The sequence below is a fragment of the Phyllobates terribilis genome, unplaced genomic scaffold, assembly GCF_046119375.1.
Source record: "Phyllobates terribilis strain yellow unplaced genomic scaffold, ASM4611937v1 Scaffold_235__1_contigs__length_3068650, whole genome shotgun sequence".
Classification (NCBI taxonomy): domain Eukaryota; kingdom Metazoa; phylum Chordata; class Amphibia; order Anura; family Dendrobatidae; genus Phyllobates; species Phyllobates terribilis.
The window spans coordinates 681,802-698,821 of NW_027362995.1; the positions used below are offsets into that span (position 1 = coordinate 681,802).

Below are 17,020 nucleotides of genomic sequence, written 5' to 3' on the forward strand. Positions count from 1 at the left end.
CCCCATGGGTAGATACTTGGAGTTGGTGTGTACATTGAATGGGACCCCTCATACGATTTCAGCACTATATGCCCCAAATTCTGCCCAGCTCCCATTTGTGCAAAAAGTCCTCACTACCATTTCAACACTTAAACAAGGGGAGGTTATTGTATGTGGGGATTTTAACATGCCAATGGATGGTACTTTAGACTGCTCATCTAGATCGGGTCGCCCTCGGAGAGAATTGGGCAAGTTGGTCCATGAATTTGGTCTGCACGATTTTTGGAGATAGTCTCATGCCAGTGAAAGGGACTATACTTTTCATTCTCTCCGACATGGGTCATATAGTAGGATTGACTTATTCCTAGTAGACAATAGAGCTCTGAATAGATGTATATCTGCGGAGGTTGGAACGATTACGTGGTCTGACCACGCACCGATCTACCTACATGTACGTCTTGCGACTAAACACCTCTCTATTATTGAATGACTCTATAGTGACAAAAGCAACAGCAGAATTGACATATTATTTTGAATTAAACAACAATGGCACAGTTTCCGACGAGACTTTATGGATAGCGCACAAAGCTGTGATACGGGGAGTCTTCTTACAACAAGAGTCACAATTGAAAAGAAAGAGGGAGCAACACAGGACTGACCTCCTGACTGAGTTGAAAAAGCTAGAAATATTAAATAAAACCTCCCCCTCCCCGGCTACCACTGAGGCCATATATCAGCTCAGATTTAAACTGCGCTCTGATTTGCTGGCAGTATATGAATATAACCTCCGCAAGTTTCAACTTAGTCACTACACCGTGGGAGATAGGCCGGGAGTCGTTTTGGCCAGGCGGGTCAAGAAAAGGGCTGCAAAATCCAGAATAGATAATCTACGGGACTCGAAAGGGTTGATAGCCAGAAGTCCGAAGGACATAGCTGCAGTCTTTGCTGCATACTATAAATCTTTATATAACCTAAAAGATGATGTTGATACCCCACAGCCACAACAGTCAGATATTGATCAATATTTGAGTGATTTGAAGCTCCCGAAGGTTTCCCGGGAGCAGTTACAAATATTGAATGCCCCCTTCACAGAAGTAGAACTGAAAGATGTTATTGATTCATCCAAATGTCACAAGACCCCTGGCCCAGATGGCATGGCTAATGAGTACTATCGTGGTTTCCAAAAAATTCTTACCCCATACCTTATCAGGTTATATAATACCTGGAGAGACTCGGGAGAGGTAGCAGTACCTAATTTGGAGGCTACGATTGTCACATTGCCTAAGCCTGGAAAGACCCCTGATTCTCCAGGTAATTTTAGACCAATAGCACTTTTGAATAGTGTTGTAAAGATCTTTACCAAGCTCTTGGCTGTTAGACTAAATCGTGTCGTTCCTTCCCTGATATCCTCGGATCAAGTTGGTTTTGTAGCTGGTAGAGAAGCTAAAGATGGTACGAGGAGGATGTTGGATCTGATCAAAGTGGCAGAGTTGAGCGGCCTCCCAAGTGCACTCCTGTCGCTAGATGCTGATAAAGCGTTTGATAGGGTGCACTAGGGATACTTTAAAAGTGTTTTGCTTAAATTTGGCCTAAACGGGCCTCTTCTGTCTGCCATTAACGCATTGTACTCCACTCCTTCCGCTAAGGTTTTGACGTCTAGTTTCCTCTCTGAATCCTTCCCCATAACAAATGGGACACGGCAGGGCTGCCCTTTATCTCCAGTCATATTTGCTTTATGTATGGAGCCCTTGGCTGAAAAGATTAGAAATAACTCAGAGATTTCGGGCATCTCGGTGGGAGGGTCCTCCCACAAAATCAGTCTACATGCAGACGATGTGGTTATCCTGTGCACTGATCTGGACAGGTCCTTCTCTGCCATTATGTCCGATCTCAAAACGTTTACAAACATCTCGTATTATAAACTGAATGCAGCTAAGACTGTTGTCCTGCCGATTCTTGTTCCTTTGTCACTTAGGCAAAGACTGGAAGGGGCATACCCTTTTCAGTGGGCGCAGGAAGGAATGACGTATTTGGGTATCACCTTAACCCTTTCAAAACAATTGGTGGAAGTAAATTTTACTAGACTGATAAATACGGTGCGGGAGGAGCTGGCGGTATTACAAAACGTTGTTGCATCATGGATAGCCAGGATAAATATTTTTAAAATGAAAGTCCTTCCAAAAATGTTATACTATTTTATGTGTATCCCAATTAAAATCCTTTCTAAAATCATAAATACCCTTCAAAGACTGGTTAATAATTACGTTTGGGACAATAGGAGACCGAGGGTGTCTGGTAGACTTCTGTATTATCCATATGACATGGGAGGGATGGGCATGCCCAATCTCATAGCCTACTATAGAGCGGCGGTCTTGACGGGAATCAGGGACTGGTGGAACATGGACAGCGGCCACAAATGGTTGCAAATAGAGTCCTTACTTGCCCGAAACCATTTTACCAGATTGATATTGGAGACAGAAGTAGTGAAGCGAAGCACTATGGTCGCCGTGTTACCAATATCGGAGGCTACTATGCATTGTTGGAGGAATTTGGCATCCAAACTGCTGTTACTCCCCAGGACTAAGATCTCTTTACGAGCTCTAGAATATCATATTCCATATATTAACCTTCAACGTTGGGTGTCAGCTGGAGTTCAATCACTATCAGTCCTGTTGGAGGACAATGTAATAATTCCTTTTGATAAACTAGTTATGAGATTCCCGGACCTACAGCCCTTGTTTTAGCAGTATTTGCAAATAAGGCATTTACTCCACTCTACACAGACATCCCCCTTTTTTAAGGATAAAAGAGCTATGGGTTATTTTCTCCACTCTAAGACCGGTTCTAAGGGGGTTTCTATACTTTATAGGGCTCTAAACGACCCAGATCTGGACGATAAATTGACGTATATGACTCGCTGGGAACGGGATCAAAGAATTTCTACGGACCCTCAGGACTGGCGGGATGGTTTGGATGAGGTCCAGCGAGTTTCGTCGTGTTTAAACCACCTAAAGCAGCTTAAAAAGATGCACATGAGATGGTACTACTACCCGGCACAGATGGTACACTTCGGGTCTGAATCATCATCTTTATGTTGGAGAGGATGCAATGGGGAAGGCTCATTGGGCCACATGTGGTGGTTTTGTCCAAAACTTCAATCACTATGGAGGGCATTGGATAGTTTGATATGGGATGTACTGGGGACTCACTTGGAGATAACATTTAGTATGGGAATACTTCATATAGGATTAATGGATGTCCCCTGGGAAATTAGAGGAATTTTGTCACATATTGATCGCAGTTAGATCAGCTATCGTGGCTAAATGGAAAGGAGTGGGCATCCCTACGGTTGGGGAGATAGTATCCAGACTCAACACGAACTGTCAATATGAAAGGGCTCTGGTACACACACTCAAGGCAAAGAAGAAAACTGATAAAATATGGGAACCTTGGTTAAACAGCCCATTGTCTATACATGGGGAACGTTGAGGAAGCGGGATATTTTGTGCGCCGTTCTGAGTTTGGGTGACGCGCAGGACGATTCTGGGCCCCTCTCCCTACCTTGCACCTCCGATCTTGCAATACAGCAAAATATGAGCCATGCGACATTCACAGCACTTACGGATATAAATTATTTCTCACAACCATCTAATATATGGGGAATTTAATGTAATTAATCCATTCTTTTTTCTTTTGTTTTCTTTTATGTATATGTATTTTCTTTTTGTTTTGTTTTTGTGCTGTTCATTTTGTGTATTTTGTGGGCCCAGAGGTTGGGGCACAGTTTTGGGCATCTGTTAGCTCTATAGATTGTATGTTCTGATTTTTGTGCAAAATTCAATAAACACATTGTTTAAAAAAAATAAAATAATGGTTGCCCAATAGCATGGCCCAGTAGTACAAGCTATACCCATAATCATTGCGAGCTGTGTATGGGGGTGGAATAGCACATGTCATCCACAGTGTGCGGGTCACCCTGATATGCACCGTCGGAAATGACAAGCGCGATTGAAACCCATGACCGGAACTGACGCGGCCTGTAGAAGATGAGCAGTCACGGCGTGCGATCACCATGAAACGCAGCAACGGAAGCAATATACAGCTGCATAGGCCACATAGCCGGTGACAGGACGCAAGTGGTAAGTATAATAAAAATGGGAACTTGCACAGAGAGGAGGTGAGAGACAAGGAAAAATGGTTAAGGAACGCACAATATGTTATATAGAATACAGAGGTGATAGACAATTAAATTAATAAATCTTCAAGAAAAAATGGGATCAGGGAAAAGATGACAAAAAAATATACAAAGAACCTATACATAATATTGAAGACCATAATAATTATCGCACAGTATGAAAAACAAATATATATATATATATATATATATCCTGTATATAGTCATAATCACAGTATAAGACACATCGCAAAAAACAAGAACTAAACTGTGTAAAAAAAACAAGCACACTTGTCATATCAAGAAGATGAAGGAAGAGAGTAAATTGGATAAAGTGTCCGCCGGACACTCTCACCGGATTTATATCAGTACTGATATGGAAAGGAAAAACAAAACTATTTCCCATAAAAACCTGTAAACAAAAGATTTTCATTAATGCCCATAGGGAAAACACAATTAACTTTGTAGATCCAGCGGGATTTGAGCCAAGGCAGGGTCTGAGCCACATCCTCCCCACGGATATTGGAAGAGACCCTACCACAGTCGTCCCCCTTCAATCTGCAACGATGTTTCAGCAAAAACTGCATGGCCATTGTGGAAAGAGTCTTCCCTGATTCAAGATCAACCTCTGCCAGGGCAATATTGGAAAAGTGTTGCTGTATCCTTTTCTGTAACTCTTGTGAGGTTTGGCCTACATACACCAGTGGACAAGGACAAATCAACGCATAGACCACATTTGCAGATCGACAATTGATATAATATTTTAGCAAAAACTGCTTGTGATCTTCTGACAGTAGTTATCATTAGATGCAAGCCAGGGTGTCTGTTTCTGTGCTGCATGTATACCAACTTAAACCAAGCTCAAATTCTGTGTTTTTTCTTTGTATTTTTTGCATTCTGGGCAAGCCAGGGTGTGGCCTATTAACAAAGCATACAGTCTAGATCACGTGAAGTCATTATCGGACTTTACTCCTCTTTGGTCAGACCTCATCTGGAATACTGTGTACAGTTTTGGGCACCACATTTTAAAAAAGACATCGACAAACCGGAGCAAGTTCAGAGAAGAGTGACCAGAATGGTGACCGGTCTGCAAACCATGTCCTATGAGGAACGGTTGCAGGATTTGGGAATGTTTAGCTTGAAAAAAAGAAGACTGAGAGGAGACTTAATAGCGGTCTACAAATATCTCAAGGGCTGTCACATTGTAGAAGGATCATCTTTGTTCTCATTTGCACAAGGAAAGACAAGAAGCAATGGGATGAAACTGAATGGGAGGAGACACACATTAGATATTAGAAAAAACTTTTTGACAGTGAGGGTGATCAATGAGAGGTGGTGAGCTCCCCTTGAATGGACGTCTTTAAACAGAGGCTGGACAGATATCTGTCTGAAATGATTTAGTGAATCCTGCTTTGAGCAGGGGGTTGGACCAGATGACCCAGGAGGTCCCCTCCAACTCTACCATTCTATGATTCTATGGCCTCCCTTCCTAGAGCTAGATAATACATTAAAAGATTCTCTAGGCTGGTGTCCACAGTACAGGACCCAGTCCTTTGTCTGCACTTATTCACACACTGAAGTCAACTTTGACACATGGTAAGGTTTTTAACCCCTTTACCCCCGAGGGTGGTTTGCATGTTAATGCCCGGGCCAATTTTTACAATTGTAACCACTGTCATTTTATGAAGTAATTACGCTGGAACGCTTCAACGGATCCCGCTGATTCTGAGATTGTTTTTTCATGACATATTGTACTTCATGATTGTGGTAAAATTTCTTCGATATCACTTGCGTTTATTTGTGAAAAAAAAGGAAATTTGGCAAAAATGTTGAAAATAGTTAATAAATAACATTTCCCACATGTCTACTTTACATCGGCACAATTTTGGAACCAATTTTTTTTTTTAATAGGAAGCTATAAGGGTTAAAAGATGACCAGCGATTTCTCATTTTTCCAACAAAATTTACAAAACCATTTTTTTGGGGACCATGTCACATTTGAAGTCATTTTGAGGGGTCTTTATGACAGAAAATAGCCAAAAGTGACACCATTCTAAAAACTGCACTCCTCAAGGTGCTCAAAACCACATTCAAGAATTTTTGGAATGTGGAAGAAAAAAATTAACATTTAACTTTTTTCACAAAAATGTTACTTTAGACCCAATTTTTTTATTTTTGCAGGGGTAACAGGAAAAAATGGACCCCAAAATTTGTTGTGTTATTTCCCCTGAGCACGCCAATACCCCATATGTTGGGGGAAAACCACTGTTTTGGCACACGGCAGGGCTCGGAAGAGAAGGAGCGCCATTTGACTTTTGAACGTCAAATTTGCTTGAATAATTAGCGGACGCTATGTTGCATTTGGAGAGCCCCTGATGTGCCCAAACAGTGGAATCCCCCACAAGTGACATTTTGGAAATTAGACCCCTCAGGGAACTTATCTAGATGTGTGGTGAGCACCTTGAACCCCCAAGTGCTTTGCAGAAGTTTATAACATGGAGCCGTGAAAATAAAAAATCTAACTTTTTCCACAAAAAATAATGATTTAGCCACAATTTTTTTATTTTAACAAGGGTAAGGGGAGAAAATGGACCCCAAAAACTGTTGTGCAATTTCTCCTGAGTATGCCAATATCCCATATGTGGGGAAAATACAGTGTTTGGGCGCACGGCAGAATTCAGAAGGGAAGGAGCACTGTGTGACTTTTTGAACGCAAAATTGCCTGGAATTGAGAGCAGACGCCATGTCGCGTTTGGAGAGCCCCTGATGTGCCTAAACAGTGGAAACCCCATCACAAGTGACCCCATTTTGGAAACTACACCCCTCAAGGATTTTATCAAGGGGTATAGTGAACATTTTGAATGTAGAGGTACGACACAGAAATTGATAACATTAGGTCATCATATTGAATAAGTTGTCATTTGTCTTGAGCGCAAGTGCTCGCTACTTGAGTTTGCATCAGGTTCACGGGTATGCACCATGTATCGCGTGTGCTCGAGTGACATGCTTGAGTCCCCGCTCGCATGTTTCATGGTTATTAGACATCCAAAAAAAAAACATGCTCGTGCATGGCAGGCAATCCCCGCAAGTTTTTTTGGGCCACAAAGCATATGGTGCAGAGACTCGAGCATGTCACTTGAGCGCCCGCGATACTCAGTGCATACCCGAGCGCCCGATGCAAACTCAAGTAGCGAGCACTTGCGCTCAACTCTAGTCGCCATATCGTCATCTTTTTTTTTTTACTTTTGAAAAAAATCCCTAGCCCAACCCTGACCCTAACACAACCCTAACCCTAACCCTAGAGTTTATTTTTTACGCCGTTCCTTGTGCGGTATAAGTGATTAGACGACTTTATTCTTCGGGTCGGTGCGATTACAGAGATACCAGATTCATATTGGGTTTTTATGACTGACAGCTGTCACACACTGAAAGACGCATTTTTTTGCAAAATCTAGTTTTTGCATCGCCATATTTTGAGAGCTATAATTTTTCCATATTTTGGCAGACAGTCATGTGATGGCTTGTTTTTTGCGGGATGACTTGACGTTTTTATTGGTGCCATTTTCAGGCACATGACATTTTTTGATCGCTTTCTATTCCGATTTTTGGGAGGCAGAATAAACAAAAACCAGCAATTCCAGAATTTTTTTATGGGATTTTTTTTATGCTGTTCCGCGTGTGGTAAAATTAATAAGGCAGCTTTATTCTTCGGGTCAGTACGTTTACAGCGGTACCACATTTATATTGTTTTTCTATGTTTTGGCGCTTTTACACAATAAAAACTATTTTATAGAAAAAATTATTTTTTAGCATAGGTTTATTCTGAGAGCTATAACTTTTTTATTTTTTGGCTGATGGAGCTGTATGGTGGCTTGTTTTTTGCGGGACGAGATGACGTTTTCAGTGGTACCATTTTTATTTATATTTGTCTTTTTGATCATGTGTTATTTCAATTTTTGTTTGGCGGTATGATGATAAAGCATTGTTTTTTGCTTCGTTTTTTATTTCTTTTTTTTACCATGCTCACTAAAGGGGTTAACTAGCGGGACATTTTTATAGGTCAGGTCGTTCCGGACGTGGCGATACCAAATATGTGGACTTTTATTGTTTTTTTGTTTTTTTTCATAATAATATTTATTGATGGGTACATTATATTTTTATTTTTTGTGGATTATTTTTTTTACTTTTTTTTTTTAATATTTTTACAAAAACATTTTTTTATTTTTTTTTATTTTTTAACACTTTTTGGACTTTTATTCTGTGTCCCACTCTGGGACTTTCATTTTTTTCATTCTGATCGCCTGTATAGCACAGGAATGCAGCACCATCCCTGTGCTATACAGGCTGTCAGTGTTGTCATGACGACAGCGGGTTGCCATGGCAACATCTGGGAAGCCGCTGCAGACAGCACTGGAGGAGGTGAGTATTGCGATCACCTCCCCTTGCACCGCAATGGTGCGATCACAGCATTGAGGGGGTTAATGTGCCGGGAGCGGTGCGGGACCGCTCCCTGCACATAGTACCGGGTGTCAGCTAACACTTGGCGGAGATCGTCCCTCACCGCTTATGTGCGGGCGCGATTGCCATATGACATAATAGTACGTTATTGGTCCAATCGGCCCAGGTCACCAAAACTTACTATTAGGTCATACGTCAGAAAGGGGTTAATATTAGACAGAGTAGAACGGGTTCACCTTGTCGTGGTGGGATAGTTTTCATGCTATTTTTGATGAAATACAGTGTTACAAAGAACCCTATTTTATTTAAATGCACTTTTGCTTTTTATTAATTTATAGCAGGGTTTATGTTCATTTTGCTTCTTGTAGTTTTTTTTATTGGATGGAAGCTATTGCCGTTTGATGAAAGTTGTTGCCATTAGATGAAAGTTGTTGTTGCCATTAGATGGAAAAAGTTGTTGCCATTAGATGGAAGTTGTAGTTGTTACCGTTAGATGGAAATTGTTGCTGCTGTTGCTGAACGATTGATGTTGTTGTTGCCGTTAGATGGAAGTAGTTGTTGCCATTAGATTCAAGTTGTTGTTGCCGTTAGATTGAAGTTGTTTGTTGTTGTCATTAGATGAGGAAGTTCTTGCCGTTAGATGAAAGTAGTTGTCATTAGATGGAAGCCAGGGTGTGCGTTTCTGTGCTGCATGTATACCAACTTAAACCAAGCTCAAATTCTGTGTTTTTTCTTTGGATTGTTTGCATTCTGGGCAAGCCAGGGTGTGGCCTCCCTTCCTAGAGCTATATAATACATTAAAAGCTTCCCTAGGCTGATGTTCACAGTTCAGGACCCAGTCTTTTGTCTGCGCTTATTCACACACGGAAGTCAACTTTGACACATGATAAGGTTTTTAATATTAGACAGAGTATAATGGGTTCACCTTGTCGTGGTGGGATAGTTTTCATGCTATTTTTGATGAAAAACAGTGTTCCGAAAAACCCTATTTTATTTAAATGCACTTTTGCTTTTTATTCATTTATAGCAGGATTTATGTTCATTTTGCTTCTTGTAGTTTTTTTTATTAGATGGAAGCTGTTGCCGTTAGATGAAAGTTGTTGCCATTATATGAAAGAAGTTGTTGCCATTAGATGGAAGTTGTTACTGTTAGATGGACATTGTTGTTGTTGCCGTTAGATGAAAACTGCTGTTGTCGTTAGATGGAAGTTGTTGTTCCTGTTCCTGACCAATTGACGTTGTTGTTGCCGTTAGATGGACGTTGTTGTTGTTGCTAGTTGGAAGTTGTTGCCATTAGATGGACGTTGATGTTGTTGCCATTAGATGGAAGTTGTTAACGTTAGATGGACATTGTTGTTGTTGTCATTAGATGGACATTGTTGTTGTTGCCTTTAGATGAAAACTGCTGTTGTCGTTAGATGGAAGTTGTTGTTGCTGTTCCTGAACAATTGCCATTAGATGGATGTTGTTGTTGTCGCTAGTTGGAAGTTGTTGCCATTAGATGGACGTTGATGTTGTTGCCTTTAGATGGAAGTTTTTCTTGCCGTTAGATGGAAGTTATTGTTTTTGCCGTTAGATGGGAGTTGTTGTTGTTTCAGTTAGATGGAAGTTGTTGTTGTTGTCGTTAGATGGAATTTGTTGTTGCCAGATGTATGTACAATCTTTTGGAGATATAACAAACAATAAAATTAAATTGCATTTTTTGCATGAAATAAGTATTTGATACATTAGAAAAACAGAACTTAATATTTGGCACAGAAACCTTTGTTTGCAATTACAGAGGTCAGGCGTTTCCTGTAGTTCTTGACCAAGTTTGCACACAATGCAGCAGGGATCTTGGCCCACTCTTCCATACAGATCTTCTCCAGATCTTTCAAGTTTCGGAGCTGTCACTGGGCAACATTGAGTTTCAGCTCCCTCCAAAGATTTTTTTATTGGGTTCAGGTCTGGAGACTGGCTAGGACTCCAGGACCTTGAATTTTTTTTTCACGGAGCCACTCATTAGTAGCCCTGACTGTGTATTTTGGGTCATTGTCATCTTGGAAGACCCAGCCACGAGCCGTCTTCAATGTTTTTACTGAGGGAAGGACGTTGTTGGCCAAAATCTTGTGATACATGACCCCATCCATCCTCTCTTCAATACGGTGCAGTTGTCCTGTCCCTTTTGCAGAGAAGATCCCGCAACCTCATCAGGAGCATGCCCAGGCATTGTAGGGAGGTCATACAGGCATGTGGAGGCTACACACAATACTGAGCCTCATTTTGACTTGTTTTAAGGACATTACATCAAAGTTGGATCAGCCTGTAGTGTGTTTTTCCACTTTAATTTTGGGGGTGACTCCAAATCCAGGCCTCCATTGGTTAATAAATTTGATTTCCATTGATGATTTTTGTGTGATTTTGTTGTCAGCACATTCAACTTTGTACAGAGCAAAGTATTCAATGAGAATATTTCATTCATTCAGATCTAGGATGTGTTATTTGAGTGTTCCCTTTATTTTTTAGAGCAGTGTATAATGTTTTCTCAACCATGCTTCATGGTTGGGATGGTTTTCTTGGCGTTGTACTCATCCTTCTTCTTCCTCCAAGTACGGCGAGTTCTATTTTGGTCTCATCTGACCACATGACCTTCTCTCATACCTCCTCTGGATCATAAAGAAGGTCATTGACGAAATTCAAACAGGATATGTGCTGGTGTGAGCAGAGGGACCTTGCATGCCCTGCAGGATTTTAATCCATGACGCTAAAATTTTACACTGTGGTCCCAGCTCACTTCAGGTCATTGACCAGGTCCTCCTGTGTAGTTCTGGGCTGATACCTGACCTTTCCCAGAAATCATCGTTACCCCACGAGGCGAGATCCTGCATGGAGGCCCAGATTGAGGAAGATTGACAGTCATCTTGTGTTTTTTCCATTCTCTAATAATTGTGCCAATAGTTGTCTTCTCACCAAGCATCTTACCTATTGTTCTGTAGCCCATTCCAGCCTTGTGCAAGACTACAATTTTGTCTCTGGTGTCCTAAACAGCTCTTTGGTCTTTGCCATTGTGGAGAGGTTGGAGTGTGATTGATTGAGTGTGTGGACAAGTGTCTTTTATACAAGTAACGAGTTAAAACAGGTACAATAAATACAGGTGAGGAGTGCAGAGTAGGAGGGCTTCTTATAGAAAAACTAACAGGTCTGTGAGAGCCAGAATAATTCTTGCTGGTCAGATGGTGATCAAATACTTATTTCATGCAATCAAATGCAATTTCATTATTTAAAAATCATACAATGTGATTCTGTTTTTTCTGTTTAGATTCTGTCTGTCACAGTTGAAGTGTTAGATAAAGTGGGTGAGTTTTTTTTTTAGAAAAAAGACATCCATCCATCCTTGGCAAATACTTACTAATGATAGTTTTTATTAGATTATATTCTCTACTGAAAATAGTGACAAAAACTGTTTTTTTATACGTTCACTAAATTTGCATTTTTCTTAATACACTCTTTGCGACTTTTACTTTGCACTATAATCGTTGCTCTATTTAGGGTCCAGTTTTTATATCCCCTTTTACGCAATCTATCGCAAATTATGCTCCTTTCTTTTATAAATTGATCCTCCTCTGTACAATTTCTGTTGGCCCGAATCATCTCGCCTATGAGAACATTAGTTGTAATATGTCTGGGATGACAAGAATTTGCCCTTAATATTGTATTCCCTGATGTTTCCTCACCATTGTTTTTTGTTTTTACCGCTCTCAAATCTCAATCGACCCTTAATAACAATTCCAAAAAAAACAGCTCATCTGTGCTCCATTTAAAGGTAAAAAGACAAATGACACGGTTCTGATTGAAATAGTTCCCCAGGTGTGGCATGGCCGACACTCCAGATGACCAGATGATGAGACAGAGGAGTAAGGAGCAGATCAGAGATTCATACAACAGAGAAGACAATAATCCATTAAATGTATCAAAACATTTTTTACAAAAACATGGGAGCAATGTAAAAGGATTAGAATTTTATGGTTTAGAGAAAATGAACCCCTTACCTAGAGGAGGAGATGGAAGACGTGCCCTCCCTAACAGAGAGGCATACTGGATGCTGGTGCTAGATACGTCCTGTCCGCGGGACTTGAAGAAGAAAACCAAATTGATTCTGCATTCTTAAATATCAGGTATTGATATAGGTATGGATGATAGAATTCTCAAGAAACAAATAAAAAACAATTATATGTAATTTATATTTGATGTTGTTAGCCCGTTGAAGTTATGGGACACGGTGTGCGGAGGATGTGTCCTCTAGCGGGGTTTTTAAACGGTGGCATAATTTAGTTATATCAACAGATATTGGAAAAATAATCGTTTCCACAATTGGATGTGTTTAAATAAAATGTTCCTGTGCTGAGATAATCTTATAAATGTCCCCTGCTGTGTACTGTGTAATGGCTGTGTCTGACCGTGCAGGAACATAGTCTGGTCATACCACATTTCTGGGGCGGAGGGGGGTGAGGACTATACAGACATTACAGCAGAGGATCACAAATGATTCTTTCTTTGAAGTAAAACTTTGTTTGACAACAGGCAGGGAAATGTTTTACCTCACAAACAGAATCAGCTGTGATCCCCTGCTGTAATGTCTGTATCCTCTTTTGCTTCCTCCCCAGTCCAGGAGCTGTAGTATGATCAGACCATGTTCCTGTACGGTCAGACACAGCCATTACACAGTACACAGCAGGGACACATTTATAAGATTATCTCAGCACAGGAACATTTTATTTAAACACATCCAATTGTGGAAATTATTATTATTCCAAGATGTATTGATTAAAATTAACTTTAATTCCTGAGAAAACCCCTTTTAATGATATGCTCGTGCTCTGGGGCTGGACTGTAGGCGGGTCTTAACTTATGCTCTAGGCCAGATCAGCAAGAAAAGACCTGCCCCCGGGCTGCCCCGAAGCACAAGTATGTTCCTGATAATAGAGACAGACAGCCAGAGAGAGAGAGAGAGACAGCCAGCCAGAGAGAGAGAGAGAGACAGCCAGCCAGAGAGAGAGAGAGAGACAGCCAGCCAGAGAGAGAGAGAGACAGACAGCCAGAGAGAGAGAGACAGCCAGCCAGAGAGCGAGACAGAGAGAGAGATCCAATGAGAGAGCGAGACAGCTAGCCAAAGAGAGCCAGCCAGAGAGAGAGACAGTCATCCAGAGAGAGAGAGAGAGAGACAGCCAGCCAGAGAGAGAGAGACATACAGCCAGAGAGAGACATACAGCCAGAGAGAGAGAGAGACAGAGAGAGACAGCCAGCCAGAGACAGACAGCCAGAGAGAGCCAGAGACAGAGATCCAATGAGAGAGCGAGACAGCCAGCCAGAGAGAGACAGCCAGAGAGAGAGACAGCCAGAGAGAGAGAGACATACAGCCAGAGAGAGAGAGCCAGCCAGAGAGAAAGAGACAGCCAGCCAGAAAGAGAGACAGACAGCCAGAGAGAGCGAGACAGCCAGCCAGAGAGAGCCAGAGACAGAGATCCAATGAGAGAGCGAGACAGCTAGCCAGAGAGAGAGAGCCAGAGAGAGACATCCAGAGAGAAAGAGACAGTCAGCCAGAGAGCTTCAAAAACAATTCACCACAGTAACTGGTATAACAAAAATGTTATTTTCCAATGTTTCGACCCGAGCCTGGGTCTTTTTCAAAATCGCAATACTAGGTTAAGTCATCATTTAATCTGGCTGTAATACTGGTATCCCTAATAGGGAATAAGACCATAGAGGAATGGTATGTAAGTAGGCAGTGGTGAAAGTAGCTGTCAATGATTGGGTAGCCTGGTAGCACCAGCAGGGCATATGACGTCAGGCATCAGGAGTATCGTGTTCGAGGGCACGCTGTGCACTGGCTGAGGTGGATTGGTACCTTCTTCTCCTGCTCTGCACCCATCAGTTAGATAAGTTTGGTGTGGAAGATCGAGAGCAGTTCTATTAGTGATCAGGAAGGACACTGTCCAGTAGCGTAGCTACCGGGAAGGGGCAGAGGGTGTTGTCGCCCTGGGCCCCGTGCTTAGGGGGGCCCACCATGGGATGCCCACCCAAAGCTACTCTATTCTTAGGTATATTGGAGCACTGTGCACTCCGATATAGTTAAGCCGGGGCTGCACAGCAAGCGACTCGCCGCCGGCTCCCTACTCCTTGTGCTCAAATGTATTCACGTCTCTTAGAAGTGAAATGTGTTTTCGTTGTAATATCTGCAGACGAATGTTGACTGGAGAAGTTGCCATGTTGGTCTGGGCCAGATGGAAAAGATGGGAAAATGAATGACTCCACCAGAAAGAACTTCAGCTGTAAGTTACTATATACAGTATAACTGTACTGTGATTATTTGTATGTTCTGCAGCACTGGTATCTACCACGAAATGGTCACCATATGGTGATACTATCAGTGTTGGTGTAGAGATTCATTTTCAAAGCGTTCATCTCCTGAGGATTCTCTATACCCACGATCAGAGGGCACCACCATAGTTGTACCCACGATTACCTGGTTAGAGCCCACTCAGATGTTTCGCCCCCCCTGAGCTGAACCCCTAGCTATGCCTCTGACACTGTCTCATTGTTCTCCTCTGTCACGGGAAGCAGCCTCCAGTCTATAAGATGCACTCACTTTTTAGCAAGATTTTTTCTTGATAAAAGTGTCTTATAGTCCAAAAAATACAGTAAGTTCCAAAGTAATTTCACTTTCTCATTTGATTATACAACTGTCTGTTATATGTTTTTGTACAATTTGTCAATAACATATATAGTTTCTCTCCGTCTGAATTATTTTTGATGGTCAACAAAATACAATTTTCCAATAATTTATTTTTCACACTCTAGGTATGATAACGACTTCTCTCTGTGTGGGATTTTTGATATTTTTGATGTTTAAAAGGGATGTCCATTACTTGGACAACCCCTTCTCATTCCTCAGGTTTGGTTCTGTTAAATTAAAAACAATTATGCAAACCTCTTATGCTGGTGCGGTTCCAGCGGTGTCGGCGCTTGCGTTCCCAGGGTTCATGTGAGCTTGTTAAGTCATGTGAGCCCTGCGCTGATGTCACTTTCCCCAACTTCGGACAAATCAAACATTAAAAAGAAGTCAAACAGCAGCCGCAGCCCTGGCTTCTGGTTGTTGTTCAATACATCCGAAGGCAGAGACAGTGAAGCTGGCACTGATTAGGACCAGTGCTCGTGAGATGTAACAAGCTCATGTGAGCCTTAGGAACTTGAGTCCCAATACCGCTGGAACATTGCCGACATAGGAGGAGCATATGAGTGTTTTCATATTAACAAGGCCAAACATGAGGAATGACAAGGGGTTGTCCTTGTAGTGGACAACCCCTTTATGACGATACAATTTTCGGTTAAAAGACTTCCAACATTCTGAACATGAATAAGGCTTCTTCCCTGTGTGACTTTTCTGAGGTTTATTAACAGCTGATTTCTGTGAAATATATTTCCCACATTAAGAACATGAAAAAGGCTTCTCCCCTGTATGAACTGTTTGGTGACTAAGAAAAGATGATTTCTTCACAAAACATTTTCCATATTCTGAACAGGAAAAGAAAACTTATCCCGTGTGAGTTCTCTGGTGACTATCAAGATGCTCTTTACGGTTAAAAGATTTCCCACAGCTTGAACACGAAAAAGGCTTTTCTCCAGTGTGAGTTCTCTGATGTCTGGTAAGGCTTGATTTATCTGCAAAACATTTTCCACATTCTGAACATGAAAAAGGCTTCTCCCCTGTGTGAGTTCTCTGGTGCTTAACCAAATCTGATTTCTGGTTACAACGTTTCCCACATTCTGAGCATGAAAAAGGCTTCTCCCCTGTGTGGGTTGTCTGGTGGCTATCAAGATGCGCTTTCCGGATAAAACATTTCCCACATTTTGAACATGAAAAAGGCTTCAACCCTGTGTGAGTTCTTTGGTGATTAACAAGATTCCATTTCTTGTTAAAACATTTCCCACATTCTAAACAGGAAAATGGCTTCTCCAATGTGTGAGTTCTCTGGTAACTAACAAGATCTGATTTCTGGTTAAAATATTTCAAGCACTTGGAATAAGAAAATCTATTCTCCGCTGTGTTAATTTTTTGATGTATAAGAAAAGACTTTTTGTGTGGAAAACTATTTCCATATTCTGAACATGAAAATGGCTTCTTTGCTTTAGGAGCAGTTTGTTTTTTAGTGCTTATTTTGTGACTTTCATTTTCATTAGTAGTCGGTAATGAATCAGAAGACAGGGCCTGTTTCATAGGATCAGATGACAGATCTTTGCTGTGAAGGGATGATGGTATATCTGGAGTAATGGCATTCACTTCAATTGTATCCTGTGGGATCTCAAGATCATCTGATTTAAAAATTGAAGATGTCAGCTGTCCCTCTGATCTCCTGGTACAGTCATCTGCCA

At 41.4% G+C, this 17,020-nt stretch overlaps 1 protein-coding gene across 9 annotated transcripts in view; it reads right to left on the reverse strand.

The window, feature by feature from the left end:
- Positions 1 to 17,020, reverse strand: part of LOC141215253 (gastrula zinc finger protein XlCGF66.1-like) — a 196,878-nt gene that overhangs the window by 99,148 nt on the left and 80,710 nt on the right. For 7 of the 9 annotated variants that reach the window (XM_073665573.1, XM_073665574.1, XM_073665567.1 and 4 more), the window contains one exon: positions 14,758 to 17,014. The exons of the other annotated variants lie outside the window; for them this stretch is intronic. In XM_073665573.1, coding sequence (XP_073521674.1) covers positions 16,182 to 17,014 — 833 coding nt within the window. In that variant the 3' untranslated portion in view covers positions 14,758 to 16,181. Of the gene's footprint in view, positions 1 to 14,757; positions 17,015 to 17,020 lie in introns of those variants that run through there. 9 annotated transcript variants of the gene reach the window in all.